At 36.5% G+C, this 17,881-nt stretch overlaps 1 protein-coding gene across 7 annotated transcripts in view; it reads right to left on the bottom strand.

The window, feature by feature from the left end:
* abhd18 (abhydrolase domain containing 18) overlaps positions 1-17,881 on the bottom strand; it is a 31,816-nt gene that overhangs the window by 12,577 nt on the left and 1,358 nt on the right. For 6 of the 7 annotated variants that reach the window (XR_012389500.1, XR_012389502.1, XR_012389498.1 and 3 more), the window contains 8 exon segments: positions 13,339-13,423; positions 10,200-10,300; positions 10,018-10,093; positions 8,308-8,392; positions 7,155-7,182; positions 6,403-6,541; positions 2,989-3,078; positions 1,438-1,539 (listed from right to left, as the gene is read on the bottom strand). Coding sequence is in view for 1 of the 7 variants with exons in the window: in NM_001013347.2 (NP_001013365.2) it covers positions 1,438-1,539; positions 2,989-3,078; positions 6,403-6,541; positions 7,155-7,182; positions 8,308-8,392; positions 10,018-10,093; positions 10,200-10,300; positions 13,339-13,423 (706 nt within the window). In the remaining 6 variants the exon portion in view is untranslated. 7 annotated transcript variants of the gene reach the window in all.

Here is a 17,881-nt window from a genome sequence, read left to right on the forward strand (position 1 = left end):
GTCCAATTATTTATAATGTTTTCTCACAGGAACATGCATTAAATAAGTTACTGGCGAGTTCCAGATGTGCATTAATGTCATATATTATTATTTTTCTTTAAAAAAGCGTAAATCTCACGCGACAATACAAAACAGTATCGCTGCTTCAGGATATTTCAGACATATGGACACAATGGATAATTAGGTGGAGCAAAGCCACACCACACACAACTTGATCTTACATTGTTATATAAATTTAATAAAAAAAGTGTGCAACATTTTCACGCTAAAAGCATGTGTTATGCAGGAATGTGTCTGATATGCTGCAACGGCCCCTTTACATACAAGATCAATAGGGGTGTCAAAAATAATCGTTTCTTCTGTGCATCGCGATGCAGACGCGGACAATTCGGTATCGGTTCAGTAATAATCATAACCGGTTATTACTGACGTCATTTACCTCATATGCGCTCTGCCGCGAGGGAGACGAGCGCGAGTATTTACAGCGCTTAAACTACTTAAAACTCATAAACTGTGCACAATTTCACTGTGTGTGTTTGCTGGATCAGTCTTTCACAGACATATACAACAATAGCCCCTATTTCACTGAGATCCAGAGAATGAAAGTACTCCATTTCTCTCTCGCGTGCGCTCTGTCTCTCTCTCTCTTTCACACACACACTGGCCCATTTGACCTGCTGGCGTGGCTTTTCTTCTCCTCTCGGCTGTTTTACAGCGTTACTTTTGCATCCAGACACGAGCGCGTGTCTGCAGAGTTTTCTCCACCGTGTCTATCATGCATCAGCTGTGAGATCGCCGCTGCCGCCTGCCGCTTATCAGCATCACTCATCTGTGAAGAACGCAGCGCACGAGAGCCAATCACAACCGTTTTTGTTGAGGGTGTGACCAATCAAAGGGGTGTGAGAGAACTAGACAAGGATCAGAAATTGAGCGGGATATTTATATTTGTTTATATTATTTGCTAAATGCTCGTTTTGTTTAAAGTTACAGTTTATAAATCTGACTGTTTGTATTAAATGACAAAATTGTATTACAAATAATATATAAATATAAATATATTCATACATTTTAATACAAGAAATGCTGCTGTGAAGAAAATATAAAACTGTGTATGGAAAGCACCGTCAATGCACCGTGATGCACCGAAATATCGAATTGAACCGAATAGATGGCATGATAATCGTAACCGAACCAAACCGTGAGACTAGTGTAGGTTCACACCTCTAAAGATCAATGTAGCAAATTTTGACGCTCTCGTCGCCTGAGCTGAAGGCAGACAGCGTTGTCGCCAGGGCAGCCAGAGCGACCTTTGACGCTCTCACTGCCTTCGGTGTGATCGCACAGTTATTCAGCGATCGTTATCTGGGGTAAATATATCTTGAAATGCCACAAATATTCCAGACTGCAGTGTAATAAGTCAGTAAAACACACACCTACCCCACAATACTCCAGCATGCTGATGATTTCCTCCTCATAGACAGTGTGTGTCGCGTACTGCTTCTCCAGCTCTCTCCAGTTCACCGCTCGACTTAAAACACCCTGCACAAACAAACGGATCATTTTAGGTGCAATCAATAAATCACTCAGATGGCTTTTGTGGGATATTAAAAGATTTGAAAGCTGGCACAAAATCTTTCACCCCCTATGACATTTTAATTGCTTTGTAAAAAATAAAGTGCCGTTTAACAAGAGAGTTTTTTTAGCACATTTTTATTTTTATTTTATTTGCTTGTTTATTTTACAGGGACAATACACTTGACATGGTTACAAAGATAACCGATGTTGTGTACATAGGGCATATAGCATAAAGCTAATTTGCAGCCCTTGTCCCTGGTTAGGCTTTACATTATAAAAAAATAAATAAATAATAATAATAATAAAGAAAACCGGCAAGAATAAAACACAATACAGCAAACATGTACAATATTTACAGAGCCATAAACATAAGATGCAAGTCCATATGGATAAAGAGAAATGTAAATGGGACCAACCTGAAAGAATAATGCTTAATGTTCACATTACTGTAAAGATTTCAACCATTCTTTTAGCTTCACAGAAAAAACTGGGAGTTCTGATTGTAACTTTAAATGAACAGGCATGGCATTCCATAGATGTGAACCTTTTACTGAAAAGGATGACTGACCCACAGCGGTTCTGCATCTGCGGATTCTACAATTCCCACTTACTGCCCCTCTAGTCTTCGCCCCAACACTACTGAATTTATTTCAGTAGTTTCTAATCATAATAGTAGTTTCTAATCATAATAGTTTTATTATTTTATTTCTAATAATGTAATGTAATGTGTGTATTTATATAGTGCATGTATCGTGTATGTCCATACACCCCAAATGCTTTAGAATCGTGAGGGGGGTCTCTCCACACCACCACCAGTGTACAGCTCCACTTGGATGATGCTCTGGCAGGCACAGGACAACAGCACCAGGGCTTCACCACACACCAGCTATAGGTGCAGTGGAGAGATAGTGATGGAGCTAATTCAGTGGAAGGGGATGATAGGAAGGCCATGATCGCCGATTGAGGAACTTTGGCCAGGACACCGGGGTTACACCCCTGCTCTTTCACGAGAAGTGCCATGGGATTTTTTAATGAGCACAGAGCACAGAGCACCTCGGTTTAAAGATCTCATCTAAAGGACCGCGCTCACTGACAGTATGGTGTCCCCTTCACTATACTGGGGCATTAGGACTCACACAGACCGCAGGTTGAGCGCCCCCTGCTGGCCTCACTAACACCACTTCCAACTGCAACCTAGTGTTCCCTAGTGGTCTTCCGTCCAGATACTGACCAGGCTCAGCCCTGCTTAGCTTCAGTGAGGGACCGCTCTTGGGCTGCAGGGTGATCTGGCTGTGGCATAATAACTGATTTCTTTTATCTTTGCATGATGCATGTTGTATTCATGCAACACATTCGTCTTATATTAAAAAAAACTACCGAGATGCTGCACCAAATGAATAATCTGAACCTTACTGTGGTAAAAACACTTGAAGCAGTCGTCCAGGATAAACACGGTATGAGAGGAATGGGTTTGGGCCAGTTGGTAACAGCTAACGAAGCCATCTAGGGAGAAACAAAATGAATAGGTTTGCATAGGAACAAAAACAACACAGCTGACTGGTTGGTACAGTAGGTCATGATAAATCCTTGTTATTGTGCTATATATTGCAAAGTTTTGCAATCAATTTTATTTTAATACCAATTTATGCAAGTGATTATATAATGATATAGGCACAAACACTTTAAGAATAGAAACACATCATTCTTAAGGTTATTTAGATTTTGTAATTTGATGTTAAAAGGGTAAATAATATTAAAAGGGTAAAAATATGCTAATATTTTCCAGAAGAGGTGGAAAAGTATTATAAAATGCTTCCCATCTTAAGTGTAACTTGCTTGTGTTGTGCAATTGGATTTACAAATGTTTCCTCTGAAGAAGTTATGATGGCAAACTTTATTATCATGATTAAAAACAAAGTATATTCTCATCTGTTAGGTCAGGGCTAATTAATTAGTTGGTCATGGGGGCTGGTTCATGAAAAGCATCCCAAACGAAGGGCCGGAGAGATATGACTTGCTATATGAGTGATGACACAACTGTATATAAGAGCACATATGCTGTATATTTTTGCTCACTAAGACACCCATGTTGGCTTTTTCTACATTCAAATGTTAATATATTGTATTTTGAAACTACATAATAATACTTCATTGTACAATAGACTTTTTACAACCATTCAAATGTGGGAAAAAACAGGCTTGTTGAAGTGCTTGTTGACCTGCAGACGCAGGAGACCCGTCGACAGAGCTTAAACCCTCTCCTCTTTCCATGAAGTCGCCGGTGTGGAAGCATTTTGGATTTCCAGTGAGTTATGTTGACAACGTTCGTGTTGTCGACAAAAAAAAAACTCAGTTTTGCAAGCTCTGCTATGTACGTATTAAACGGTTCCTCCGATAGACAACACCAGCATCGAGATCCTCTGCCCGCCCCCGTTGCAAATCCGCTGGCGAAAAGTTCACACTCAGGCCCTGTTTACACTGTCTTTGTTTTTAAATGGCATTTTAGAACGACAACGATTTGACATCCACAGTGGCGTGTAGCATTTCTGAGCAGCCCTCCTTCCTCTCTACCTCTGAAAATGCACATCACGTGACCACACACACACAGACGCACACACAGCCATGCGCTCGAGACAGCAGGTCCAGGCAGTCAGAGGACTGCTTCAATCTTTCACTCACTTGTACTGAGTCATTTTAGCGAACACCTCAGATACTGTTGGCTGGTTCCTGTTGGTTGTGCGTCTTTTTTACCGACGCCATTATAACGACACAGATCACTGCCTATTCACGAGTCCCGCAGAAAAAATGATTGACAGGTGGTAATTATGTGTGTGTCTTGCCTTTATTCATTTACTGTATGATTTGTTTATGGGTAAAACACAGAACATGCAGGTCAGGTAGTTTAAACGGTAGGCTACAAATAATTAATTGGTCATTAATCAATTAATTATTCATAATCGAATCGAATCATGACTTTAGAATCTAAAATGTAATCGTATCGAGGATTTGGAGGATCGTGACACCCTTAGTATTTCAGAGCACAACAGAAGCAGTGCATTGCTGAAGTAGGCTTCATCTACATTCAGACACATTCATATGTTTGAACTGCATAACAATTGGTGATGCAACAATTATAGATTTTGGTTGTACAATTATATAGTCTGAAGAATAATCACTGTTTCACGGTTATCACGTCTAATGTAAATTCAAGCTTTATATTAGGTAAGCAGCTATTTAGATTAACTGTTGTTTCCATCTGCATTCATGCATACATAATCATTTTATTAGTAATTCGTCTAACAGATCTTTTGTTTACATTGCACTGAAAGGCACGCACAACTCTCACCGTGAGATGTTTTCTACTGCGTGCGCTCAGGGGCGCAACTGCACATTTACTGATGGGTATGCGGCTTCAACTTTTGCGCGCCCCCCCTTCAATCCAACTATATTTTATAACAGGCAAGTGATAAAATGTGGAAAATATTTCCATCAATAAATTATAGATATTTTTTCATAAAGATATCAATATGCTTCAAAAAATACAGTTTCGCAGTTCTGAACACACCTGAAATAGTATGAAGTAGTAAAAGGTATAATTACATTAAGCATGTTAAGTCGCAAAGAAATGCATCTCTTACCACCCCAAATTTCTTCTCAATTTAATTTTCCCTCACTAAATGATTATATCACCTTGACTAGCCTTGCTTTTGGACTTTTTGTACTACATTTGTCAAAACAAAATGATAGACATGGGAGTCCTAAAGGGCAAAAGAACATTGCAATTACTTCTCACATGCATACTGTGAGAAGTGTAAGGTCTGTCTTTGGAAGAACAATTGACTGAAACTGCTAAAAGTTAAATAAAAAAGACTGTCAAATGTTTAGAGTAAAAAAAAAAAAAAACAGAAACAAACAAATGTTCTATTTAATTGAAATGTTATAACTTTGTTTGTAGCTAAAATTAAAATAGTTTGGAGCTAAGAAGTTACCAAAAGGCCTGATGAATCAATATGATACATAATAAATTCATAAAAAACATGTATATGGTATGAAAAATGGGGGTGGGTGGGGGGTGGAGTGATTTTTTAATTTAATAAAATACAATATTATACGCGTATAAAATGCTAAATAAAATTTTTTAACAAATATATATATATATATATATATATATATATATATATATATATATATAAATTATTTGAAACTTTTAATATGAATAATTAAAAAAATTGTTTTGGCACAATGGCGCCCCCCATGTGTGGCACCCCTATGCGCCGCATATACTGCATACCCCCTTTTTGCGCCACTGCGTGCGCTTATGATGACTCACACTCTGTGCAGCCTTTAACTGCAGCTCGTGCTGTTATTGAACAGACGCACTTTACTTCATAACTATAGCGGCCGTTTGTCGACTGAACTAAATCTATTTTTGATGTCTTGGTCACACTGTTTGGAGGGCCGGAACAAAGTGCCTCGGGGGCCAGATTCGGCCCACAGGCCACCAATTGAATAGCCCTGTGTTGGGGGCTTAAATGCAGGGGAAGGGGTGTTCTGAAAAAAAAAGGGTTTTAAAATTACAAATAAAAAGGGAAAAAAAGAGTATATGTCTGATTATAAGTTTTATGTGTGTTATCATTATTTAATTTGACTTTTAATTAGTTTTAAAATGGCAATTTAGTTTTGTTATTCGATCAAATATATTTCTATTTTACAAAGAAATATGCAACTTATTGTCTTAGAAAAATCATTAAAATCTTATCAGTATTGTGAATGTTGAGTTGAATGACTGGTTAAATCCCCAATGAAGGGAAAGGTAAATGAACCTACATGTCCACCCATAGAGATGCCAGTCATGCCCAGTGGCCAGAATCCGTCTCTCTCCAGCCAGTGCAGAAGCGCAGCCGACTCCAGAATCAGCGCTCCGCCCATCACAAACAGGTCTGACACGTTCTTCAGACTCGAGCGACTGAAACACATCACATACAGAGGAAAAAAAACTAACTAAAATTACTCAGACTCTAAAAATGCACCAAAATTAATATACTTGGGACTTGTGGAGTACTGCGCATGGATGAATTTGTTCTTCAGTGTTTGGACTTTCAGTAGTGAAAATTAAACCACACTGAACTAAACTGAACTGAACTGAACTTTAACTCTGAACGTCTGTGTTCAGCTGCTGCGACAATCTACATTGTAAAAGCACTATAGAAATAAGGATGAATTGAATTAAACTCTGACCCAAAACCAAACATTCTGCATGGACTTGGGACACAACTAAAAAAGCTGCTTTATACATAGTTCATGCTAGTAAATACACAAATTATGATGACATCTTATTGTAAAGTGTTTCTTAATGTAATTTAAAAGTAGTCAGGTTACTTAGACAAACCTAAATGTGTAATCTAAGAGATAATATTACTGACTTTATTTTGTCTTTAAATCAGTTAATAAGCAATCTAATCAGGTAAGTTTTTGCTATCATCACATAAATACCACTGTGAACATGCATTGTTCAGAAAAATGCTGCATGCCACAAAGACTGGACATTAATATCACCATTACAGTAAACAAACACTCACAGCTGGTCTTTGGGTTTTCTGTATCCGTGTGCAGCTCAGAGTCAAGGAGAGATATGAGATATAACTCTATTAATAAAACATCTTAAAAGCTATTAAAAATATCCAATAACTTGCAGATTTTGGAGAATAAATTAAAATAGCGGGTGTTTAAAATTTAAGACTTTGCTCTGAGTATTTATCAAGATGTTTCAGCAATAAAATTTGATATTTTTAGATTTGTAAAAGAAAGTATATTTTTAAAAGCATTTAAAATATATTAATATAATAAAATATATTTAAATATTACTAGTTAATAATATATATCTGCTTAAGAAAGAAAACCTTTTGAAAACAATCCCCAAACAGTCAGAAATTTGTTCGCAAATATATATTTACATTTATTTGTAATAAATTTATTTGTATTATTACTTGACAGTTTTAAAAATATATATTTATGCAAAAATATGCTCAATAAATAGAAATCTGGTTACATTTATAGATTTTAAATATAAAAACATTTGAGCAAAATGAGCTTTCAATAATGTGAAGACTAATTATTATTATTATTTATTATTATTATTATTTATTATTATTATAACATATTATTCCCATTTGGTCAATAATATGTTCACAAATATATATATAAGATTAATAACAAACAAAAAAAAAAATCACAATAAAAAAATTATATATTTATGCAAATATACGTTCCATAAACAGAAATTATTGTGGTTACTAAAACCAATTTGGTAAATATGTTAAACTGTGACACTTGAAAGAATTTTATCCTATTTTATTTTTAAATATATATAATTTTTTTATATAGCAACATATTATTGTGCTCTATAGAGTTTCCATAAATTAAACTTTTCAATTTCCAGTCTGCTGCATTTGAGTGCGTATGAATAGAAGTCTATGGGGAAAAAAAAGTGAAGTGTGACCACAGCTTAAATCTCTAACAAAGACTCCTCCCTTTCCCCATCAGCCAATCACTGTAAGTATGGTTAATGAGCAGATGACAGATGAAGCAGATGAAGTTAAACCCCGCCTCCACCCTATGCTTAGTGTTAGTTCACCCAAAAAATTATATTTTGTGATTGATTACTCTTAACTGTTTAAGTATAATCTACATAGCAAATTACTGCGACTGTAATTTAGCTTTGTGTAAGGATATAATACGGATTCTCCAGCAGAAGAGACGCCATCCCTGATTCTTTAACCATCGGCCTGGCCATTAGTGTTCGTCTTCTCCAGAAAAACTGGGGAAATAAAAAACAATACAGATGCACAGAATTCAGATGAAACAGTAATTATTTAATACTTACAGTAAATAAACTATACATTTATAATTAGACAATTATTGCATGTTTTTATCAAACATGAAATACAATAAAATTGAACCATTACAGTTTTAAAAAGCGATTTTGCAAAAATTTTACAAATGTACATTTTGAGATTTAATAAAGCTGACTGTGAAGAAGACATTAAAGTGCAAAAAAAGATAGATATACAACAAAAATGCATTAGTATGGTAATGCAATGCAGTGGTACCTACACAGTTTCTTTTTAGTGACCAATGCTGTATTTATTTGACCAAATATATAGTTAAATCTACAACACAATGACATATTATTAAAATTTGAAATTACTATTTTCTATGTGAATGTATATTCAAATGTAAATTATATGACGTTTCAGCATAATTATTCCAGTATTACATGAAAACACAGTATAATGTTTTGATTCTGTCATAATTAGAACATCATAATTTACATATATTTACTAACCGGCCACTTTATTAGGTACACCTTACTAGTACTGAGTTGGACCCCTTTTTGCCTCTAGAACTGCTTTAATCCTTCATGGCGTAGATTCAACAAGCTGCTGGAAATATTCCTCAGAGATTTTGCTCCATATTGACATGATAGCATCACAGTTGCTGCAGATTTGTCGGCTGCACATCCATGATGCCAATCTCCCGTTTCACCACATCCCAAAGCTGCTTTATTGGATTGAGCTCTGGTGACTGTGGAGGCCATTTGAGTACAGTGAACTCATCGTCATGTTCAAGAAACCAGTCTGAGATGATTGAGCTTTATGACATGCTGCGTTATCCTGCTGGAAGTAGCCATCAGAAGATGGAGACACTGTGCTCATAAAGGGATGGACATGGTCAGCAGCAATACTCAGGTAGGCTGTGGCGTTGACACCATGCTCAATTGGTACTAATGGCCCAATGTGTGCCAAAAAATCTCTCCCACACCACTACATTCCAGATCTTAGCTGACAGGAGCGGCACCCGGTGTGCTCTTCTGCTGCTGTAGCCCATCCGCCTCAAGGTTGGCCGTGTTGTGTGTTCAGAGATGCTCTTCTGCAGAGCTCGGTTGTAACGAGTGCTTATTTGAGTTACTGTTGCCTTTCTATCAGCTGGAACCAGTCTGGCCATTCTCCTCTGACATCTGGCCTCATCAACAAGGCATTTGCGCCCACAGAACTGCTGCTCACTGGATATTTTCTCTTTGTCGGAGCATTCTCTGTAAACTCTAGAGATGGTTGTGCGTGAAAATCCCAGTAGATCAGCAGTTTCTGAAATACTCAGAGCAGCCCATTTGGCAGCAACAACCATGCCACGTTCAAAGTCACTTAAATCCCCTTTCTCCCCATTCTGATGCTCGCTCTGAACTGCAGCAGATCCTCTTGACCATGTCTACATGCCTAAATGCATTGAGCTGCTGCCATGTGATTGGCTGATTAGAAATGTGTGTTAACAAGCAGTTATTAGTAACAGTTGTTCCTAATAAAGTGGCCAGTGAGTATAAGTATATAAAAAACTCTTACAGACCCCAAAATGCACACACACATGCATAGACACACACACACTCACATGGTCTCCTGTTCCAGCCAGGTGAATACACACAGGTCTGTGCTTCTTCCATCTCTTGGGCACAATAAACTGGAATCTGGCGGGAAAGTTGAAACAATGCTCTTCATTTGAAAGGATTTGTTTTTGTCACATTAATCCCTCACGTTTGCATGAAGTGTTTGTGTCTGATGTGTTGTGGTTACCGGGCTTTGACGGATTCGGCTGGCAGGATGCCCGGGACAAAGTGCTCCAGCGGAGATATGAAGTGACCGCTGTGGATTTTGCAATCAGCCTGATCTTCTACCTTTGGGTACAGGAGCAGCACACGGTTAATAAGTTATCATTTATTGTTATTTCTGCTCAGATTTTTGTAAAAAAAAAAAAAATGCTAAGTATTTATGTGGAATAACTTTTGAATATGAGCAAATGTCAACCTTGCCATAAAAAAAAAAAGTGAAACCCCTTTCTAAGTGATTTGTGTAGGCTTGTGTTGTACAGCACTGCAGAAATACCACTAGACTAGATAAAAAAAAGGGATGAACATGCACCCACAGTCTTGCTGCTTTCAAGAGCTCCAGATTAGTCTTTTTGTAAGCAGCACCGGTTGCTTTCGTTTTTATTTATTTTATTATTTATGGTTCTAATATTAACCGTGTGTGTGACCATGTTGTTTACCTGCTTTCTTTTGCCTTAACACGGTTTAATTATCATTTTTTTACCATAACATTGCTTTAATGGGAGATTAACTCTCCATTTATGTGTGGTAAGGTCTGGGACCTTATAGCAGGACTGATTACTTTGCATATGTTTTGTTAAATAAAAAGTATAGTATACAGCTATATTTTGCTTGCTTTGACACATTTTTAAATTGTGGCTAAGAAATATTTGTTTATGTTTGGTGTGGTCAGAGATACATTTGGTAAATCCTTTCTTTTTGAGTTCTGAAAATTCATGCGAAATAAAAACTAATCATAATACTATGAGACCAAGACCCATTTGCTCATAACTATTGAGCAAGCTCATACACGACACACAAAAAGTAAAATGACTGAGCAGGCATGCGGAGATAACGCAAAATCTAAATCACGTCATTTTAGCATGTCAAAGTCATATTTATATGTATAAAATATATTTTCCCAACAACAAAATTGTGGCTAGTGAAAATGGCGAGTGGCTAGTAATGTTGGAAATCTAATAGCCACAGTGGCTGGTGAACAAAAAAGTTAATGTCAAGCCCTGGATGCAACGATTGACTGGTTTCACTATTAACCGCACTTTAATTCGTCATGGTTAAAGGCTTCTTAACACAGAGTTTCTGCACGGAACAAAACTACTGCAACTTAAAATTACACCAACTGTGCGCTAGTTTAAAGTTCTGAGTTTGTAAACCAAGGCTAATACACACACACAGTCGGTTGGTAAACACGTCAGTTGGTGAAGTTACTTTAGTTCCTCTCCACTGGCTTGCTCGGATTGGGACTTGTGGAGCTGTGCATGGATGGATTTGTTCTTCAGTGTTTGGACTTTCAGCAGTGAAAATTAAACCACACTGAACTTATCTAACAGAACTTCAACTCTGAAATCAGAACTTCTATGTTTAGCGCTAAAGAAATAAACTTGAATTGAACACACTGGATTTACTATGGCAGAGGCTATTAATTAAGGGCTGTTAACATGTTGTGTCTTTTGTGCATGCAAGTTCATTATTTATTTCCTTGCATGCATTTTGGGTGTGACGTGCACTCAGTTATTAACTTATTTTTAAGTCCAAAGAGAAATGGACTATTGTTTAGTTTTTTTATTATTATTTTGTGTTGTATTATTTGGTTACTGAGCAGCCATAAATAACACTTTAAAATATAGAGTTTTCATATGAGGTTCTAAACTAGTAGTGTTTTAAAATGAATGAATGAATGAATGAATGAATGAATACATAATTATCGTGATAACCGTGAATCCACGATTATAACTTTATTAATTGTACAATTAAAATCTATAATCGTTGCATCCCCAATACAAATAAATGTTTCAATATAATGTTAAAATATACTTTCTCTGAATTTGTTTTAATTCACTGCATATATAAAATAAAAAATACTTGTAACTTTCATTTAAGGTTATAAGGTTATATTCATTATAAGTTTTTTATCCTTTTATTTTCATTAATATTTATTGAATTTAATAATTACATTATATATATATATATATATATATATATATATATATATATATATATATATATATATATATATATATATATATATATATATATATACACACAAACACACAAACACACACACACACACACACACACACACACACACACACACACACACACACACACACACACACACACACACACACACACACACACACAATCACACATATAATTTTCGGTAGTAGTAGCTGTAATACTTGTAATTATTATTGTTGTTGTCAGTTATTATTACTGTTGTCCTTTTTTTCAACTGTCATTATTACTAACATTACTATCATTGTTGTCACTCCTTACCACTGATTGTTTTTTTCCTCAATCTATTTTATTTATATCTATGCTATTTGCTTTATTTAATGACTGTTATACATGTTGTTTATGTATATGTATATAAAAAAATATATATTTTTTTCCCTTATGCATGTACTCTGACCGTCCACCTAGTTACCTTTACATGCACACACACACAGTTGTGTTTTCTTAGCATGTGATCCCATTTTGTCTACTACTTGCATATTCTATTTTTTAATTAATTAATAATAATAATAATAATAATAAAAGGTTTATAATGTAAATGCAATGAGATCCACATGCTTGGTAAACAAAGCAAATCTCTCATATAACAATGCTAAAATATTAAAATAAAGATTTTTTTTTCTTTTTGTGTAAGATAATAAAAGAAATATAAACACATTTCTACTCATAATAGTTTTAATAACTCATGTCTAATAACTGATGTATTTTCTCTTTACCATGAAGACCACATAATATTAGACTAGATATTCTTTAAGACACTAGTATTCAGCTTTAAGTGACAAGTAAAGGCTTCACTAGGATAATTAGGGTAAAGTTAGGGTAATTAGGCAAGTCATTGTATAACAGTGGTTTGTTCTGTAGACAATGCAACACTAATATTGCTGAAGGGGGCTAATAATAATTCACTTTAAAATGGTTTAAAGCAACTACAAACTTTCATTCTAGCTGAAATAAAACAAGACTTTCTCCAGAAGAACAAAATGTTAGAGGAAATACTGTGAAAATGTTCTTGCTCTGTTAAACAGCACAACTGTATGTGTAACTATTATTGATAATAATACAGATGACCATTTGTAATAAGCGTATCTTACCTTGTCGATAAATATGGGGTAATCTCTCTCTACCAGACTCTTGCATTTCTCCCTGTCGCCAATAATCTTCCGGAACTCGAATATTCTGCAATATCCAAAAAAGTATGCTTCAATTAAATTGATAATAATAATGCTAATAATTAAAATCTGTGCTTTTGGCACTTCTGAATGCAGTATCAATTAAATGCAATATTTCAGAAACAAATATACGCTTGTGCACACTGGTCTCTCGTTGTCAAGTCAAATTTGAATTAGAATTTCCATTTTGGCAAAACAATACCTTTTTTCTTGAGCTGATAGTGAATCAGTATATATAACACAATATAATAATCACATATAACAACATAAAAATATCTGAGAATAAGAATTAAAAAATATCAGGGAATAATGGTTGAAATTGTCATTATTATTATTAGGGGTGTCAAAATTTGTTGTTTCTTCGGTGCACCGCGATGCAGATGGGGACAGTTCGATATCGGTTCAGTAATAGATCATAACAGGTTATTACATACTGACGTCATTTATCTCCTTTGTGCGATGTTGCAGTAGAATACTTTGATGAAGGAGGCGAGGGAGACTAAATAAAACGCTCTGAATACTTAAAAGGCAGATTATTATGCACAGCTCAATGGCTTGTGAGTTTGCTGGAAAGTCTTTCGTTGAGCACAGCACACGAGCCGCGATTTCACTACTATGGGGAAATGCTGGAAAAATCCATCTCTGCCTCTCTTTCTCACTTTGGACGTTTGACCCGCTGCGCTGGCCTGTTTGTGAGTTAACTTTTCCTCTCCTTTTGGCTGTTGAAGCAATACTTGTGGATCCAGACATGAGCCTGCCTGAGTTGCAAGTATTCTTCACTGTGTCTATTACAGATTACCTGTAATAACCGTGTATTATGCACATATGGACTATAACTGCGGCTGTTATTCCCGCATAACTAATCGGTGATTTATTTTTAAATCCAAGCGCAGCCCTTTCTGTTGAGCGGGTGAGGACAACAACCAATCATTGTGGTGTAAGACAAAAGCAAGCGGGATGATATTTACATGAGTTTATTTGCTGTAAACGCTCGTGCTGTCATCTGTGCATGTGTTAGAGTTTTGTTTGAGACATTCAGAAAGAGTGTTTTTTTTGAGCAGGTCAAATTAAAGGTACAGTTCATATATCTGACTGCTGTATTAAAAGACAATAGTGTTTTACAAATAATATATAAATATTTATATATTTATATATTTTAATTGGTGCTGTCAATCAATAAAAAAAGTTAACTAATTAATCGCGACTGAAACTTGTAATTTTGGCTATTCAAATGTAAATTAATGTAAACGCAAGACAAAAACTATTTAAATTCAAAATATAATTGTTATTAGAATTTTTGTTTAACTTGCAGCACAGATTTCTTCATTTAAACAACATATCTACAATAAACCATCAAGATCCTGGCTTGACAGCCATATTTATTACAGAAATTAAACACAGGCATGTTAATGCCATCTGAATTTCAAAACAATCAATGCTAATAAAGAAAACATTGATCTCCATGTTGGATTCTAAGTGGACTGCAAAAAATGCCAAAACACAGACATTGCAGATATAAAAAATTATCATTACAATAAAGTATAGAATATAAACACTTGTGCTCATGGTAAAGTTGTATTGCTGTGAGTTGAGAACATTAGTTATAAAGTAGAAACAATTTAGCTCAGTCCTCCTTTACATTCAGCCAGTTGCTGAGACATTCCAGTCTGTTGACATTATCAGGGGACAATGTGGACCTTTTCTTATAAATGAGGTGAGCTAAGAGTGCAACGCAATCTCACAAAAATTCATAACTTTCTGATTAAGTGGCTACGGACAACAACGTTTAGGCAGGTTAGCTAAGAAACATGCACACGCAGACGCAGACAGGACAGGGCAGCCGGAGCGACTCTCTTCAGATTCAGCACGCATGATCGCGTTCATCAAATTTGCTTAAAGAGCCCATATTATACATGAAATAGGGTCATATCTTGGTTGTAAGGGTCTCCAACAACAGTCTAATATGCATGCAAGGTCAAAAAACACTTTCATGGTCTTATAATCTGCATTTATTTTTACCTAATTATCCCAGCGACTCCTGTATGAATCGTCCAGTGATTCATTTGTTCCCAAACCCCTCCTTAGCGCGAAGCTAATCTGCGCTGATTGGACCGATGACAGTCTGTCGCGATTGGTCGACTGCCTTCAGTCAGAGAGGGAAATGGCCAATAGCTAATCAGCAATATAAAAGTAATCACAGTTCATACACGCTCGATAGTGTAGGCGTGGATTTTAGCTGCCACACTATGGCGAGTGGATAGTGCCACGGATAACCGAACGAAGGAGACAGTCGTGTACTCGCCATACCACACACACACACACAAAAACACACACACACCTCCGGATGACAACGCTCCCGCTTCCGCCCGCACCCGCCAGGTTTTAGCCTGAGAACCCGCTCCGTTTTCTGCCCGCCGCGCCCGGTCCCGCTAGAGCGGAGAACACAACCAAAAATCACCCAGTATACAGTCCAGACAGCCAAGCTGTCTGTATAAACACATACACAGCACAAAGCACACAGAGCTCGTTCGTTCGTTCGTTCGTTCGCTCTCTCTCTCTCTCTCTCTCTCATACGCTCTCTCATACCAAGCAGACTCTCTCTTTCTAATTCACATAGCAATATCCGTGATATTGCTAGACAGCCCGCTCCCGTCCCACATTAAACCCGTTACCGACCGCTCCCGCGATTTATTCGGAAATTTATTCCCGCGGCTGTCCCCGCGCCAGATTTCTGCGGCGCGGGAATAAATTTCCGAATAAATCGCGGGAGCAGAACTCTAGCACGGAGCTCCATAAACAAACAGCACGCGTCGCGTTTTTAACGTGACTTTGCACGCGATAAGAGAATATAGCCAGTTAACCTGATACAGTACACGCGGTTACAAGTAACAAATCACAACTAAATACATTTGCAAGCTAGAGTAAACGAGGCAACAACTTTAACCGCACGTACTTACACTTGAGAAATGGAAGAAACCCATCCTGACGTCCAGCAGTTACTCTTTACTGATCCTTCCTTTAACAAACTCAGATGAAGTATTCTTTGTAGCATGTAGCTTCCAGAAGTTTCCAACTGCTTGGTTATAATGCTGAGGTTTCATCTTTGGGTAGAGACTCAATATATCCATCTACAGTGTGATTTCAATCAACCGGCATGTTTGTGTGTGTGTGTGTGTGTGTGTGTGTTTGTGGGTGTGTGTGTGTCTGGGTTTCTGCGTCAGAGGGTGGGGCCTCAGGTTTGAAATCTCCCAGGTTTGCGCGTGCACGTGAATAACTTGGTTTCGTTCGTACGTCATGGCGAAACACCTAATGAGTCGGTATCAAGGCGACTCGTTCGAAGCACTATGAGTCGACTCTTTTATAGATGAATCAACAGTTTTAAACACTGTACACTAACAGATTTAAGCCTTAGCTGGATACTTCACTTCACTTAGAGCTGTGTTACACACTACATGGAGGGGAATTTTCAAAAACCCATAATATGGGCTCTTTAAACTAAGCGTTCTAAAGTATGACTATATTTCACAAGGATTCTTACAACAACGCAATACACTTTACAAAAGTGCCGTTTACTGGGGAAACACGTCAAACTTAATGAAACATTTGAGGCCGCATGCTGAAAGGCAGAGGAATGAGCTGTCTTTGACAGCTCTCGACTTCATCTTACACTTTCTGAGTTCATTTACATGGACACCAATACTCTGATTTTAATATGATTAAGATTATTCTCTTATTAAGAGTCGACCATGTAAGCAGTGATTTTTGATTACCTTAAAGGACCACCGAGTCATGAAATGCGGAGGTTTTTCTTTCCGTTCGCCATGCGCTATCAAACTCCATTAAAACAAAAGTCGAATAATTAAAAATGAAACATAGGAAATGAGATGAGACTCTGGAGGAAACGCTGGAGAGCCTGCTGATGCGACATTAATTGGTTTTATACTGAAACTTGCCTTAAAAAAGTGCTTCCTTGGTCTTATCTATATTTCTTTGCATGTTGAACACACGTCGACCACAACAGGAATTTAAAAAAAACTGCAACTACTTTAATTGCGTTCATTTTTTTTACGCGTTAAATATTTAAAATTAATCGCATGTGTTAAGGCAATAATTTTGACAGCTGTAATTTTAGTTTAAAAAATCTTGTGTTGTGAAGAACGAATCTAATTATGTATGAAAAGCATCATCAATGCACCGAGATATCGAATTGAACCGAATCGATGGCATAATAATCAAAACCAAACCGTGAGACCAGTGTAGGTTCACAATTCAATTGTTTATTCAAAAACAAAAACTGACAATAAATAGGGCTATAAAAATATTATTACTATTGTACTATTATAATAGAACAATTATATACATAATTATTTAATATAATTTATTTATTTGTTTATTTATTTTGACTATGACTTTATAATGACTGTATTTACATTCACTTAATAAAGACTAATATATTACATATTAT

The sequence above is a fragment of the Danio rerio genome, chromosome 14 (genome assembly GCF_049306965.1).
Source record: "Danio rerio strain Tuebingen ecotype United States chromosome 14, GRCz12tu, whole genome shotgun sequence".
NCBI classification, from domain to species: Eukaryota; Metazoa; Chordata; class Actinopteri; order Cypriniformes; family Danionidae; genus Danio; species Danio rerio.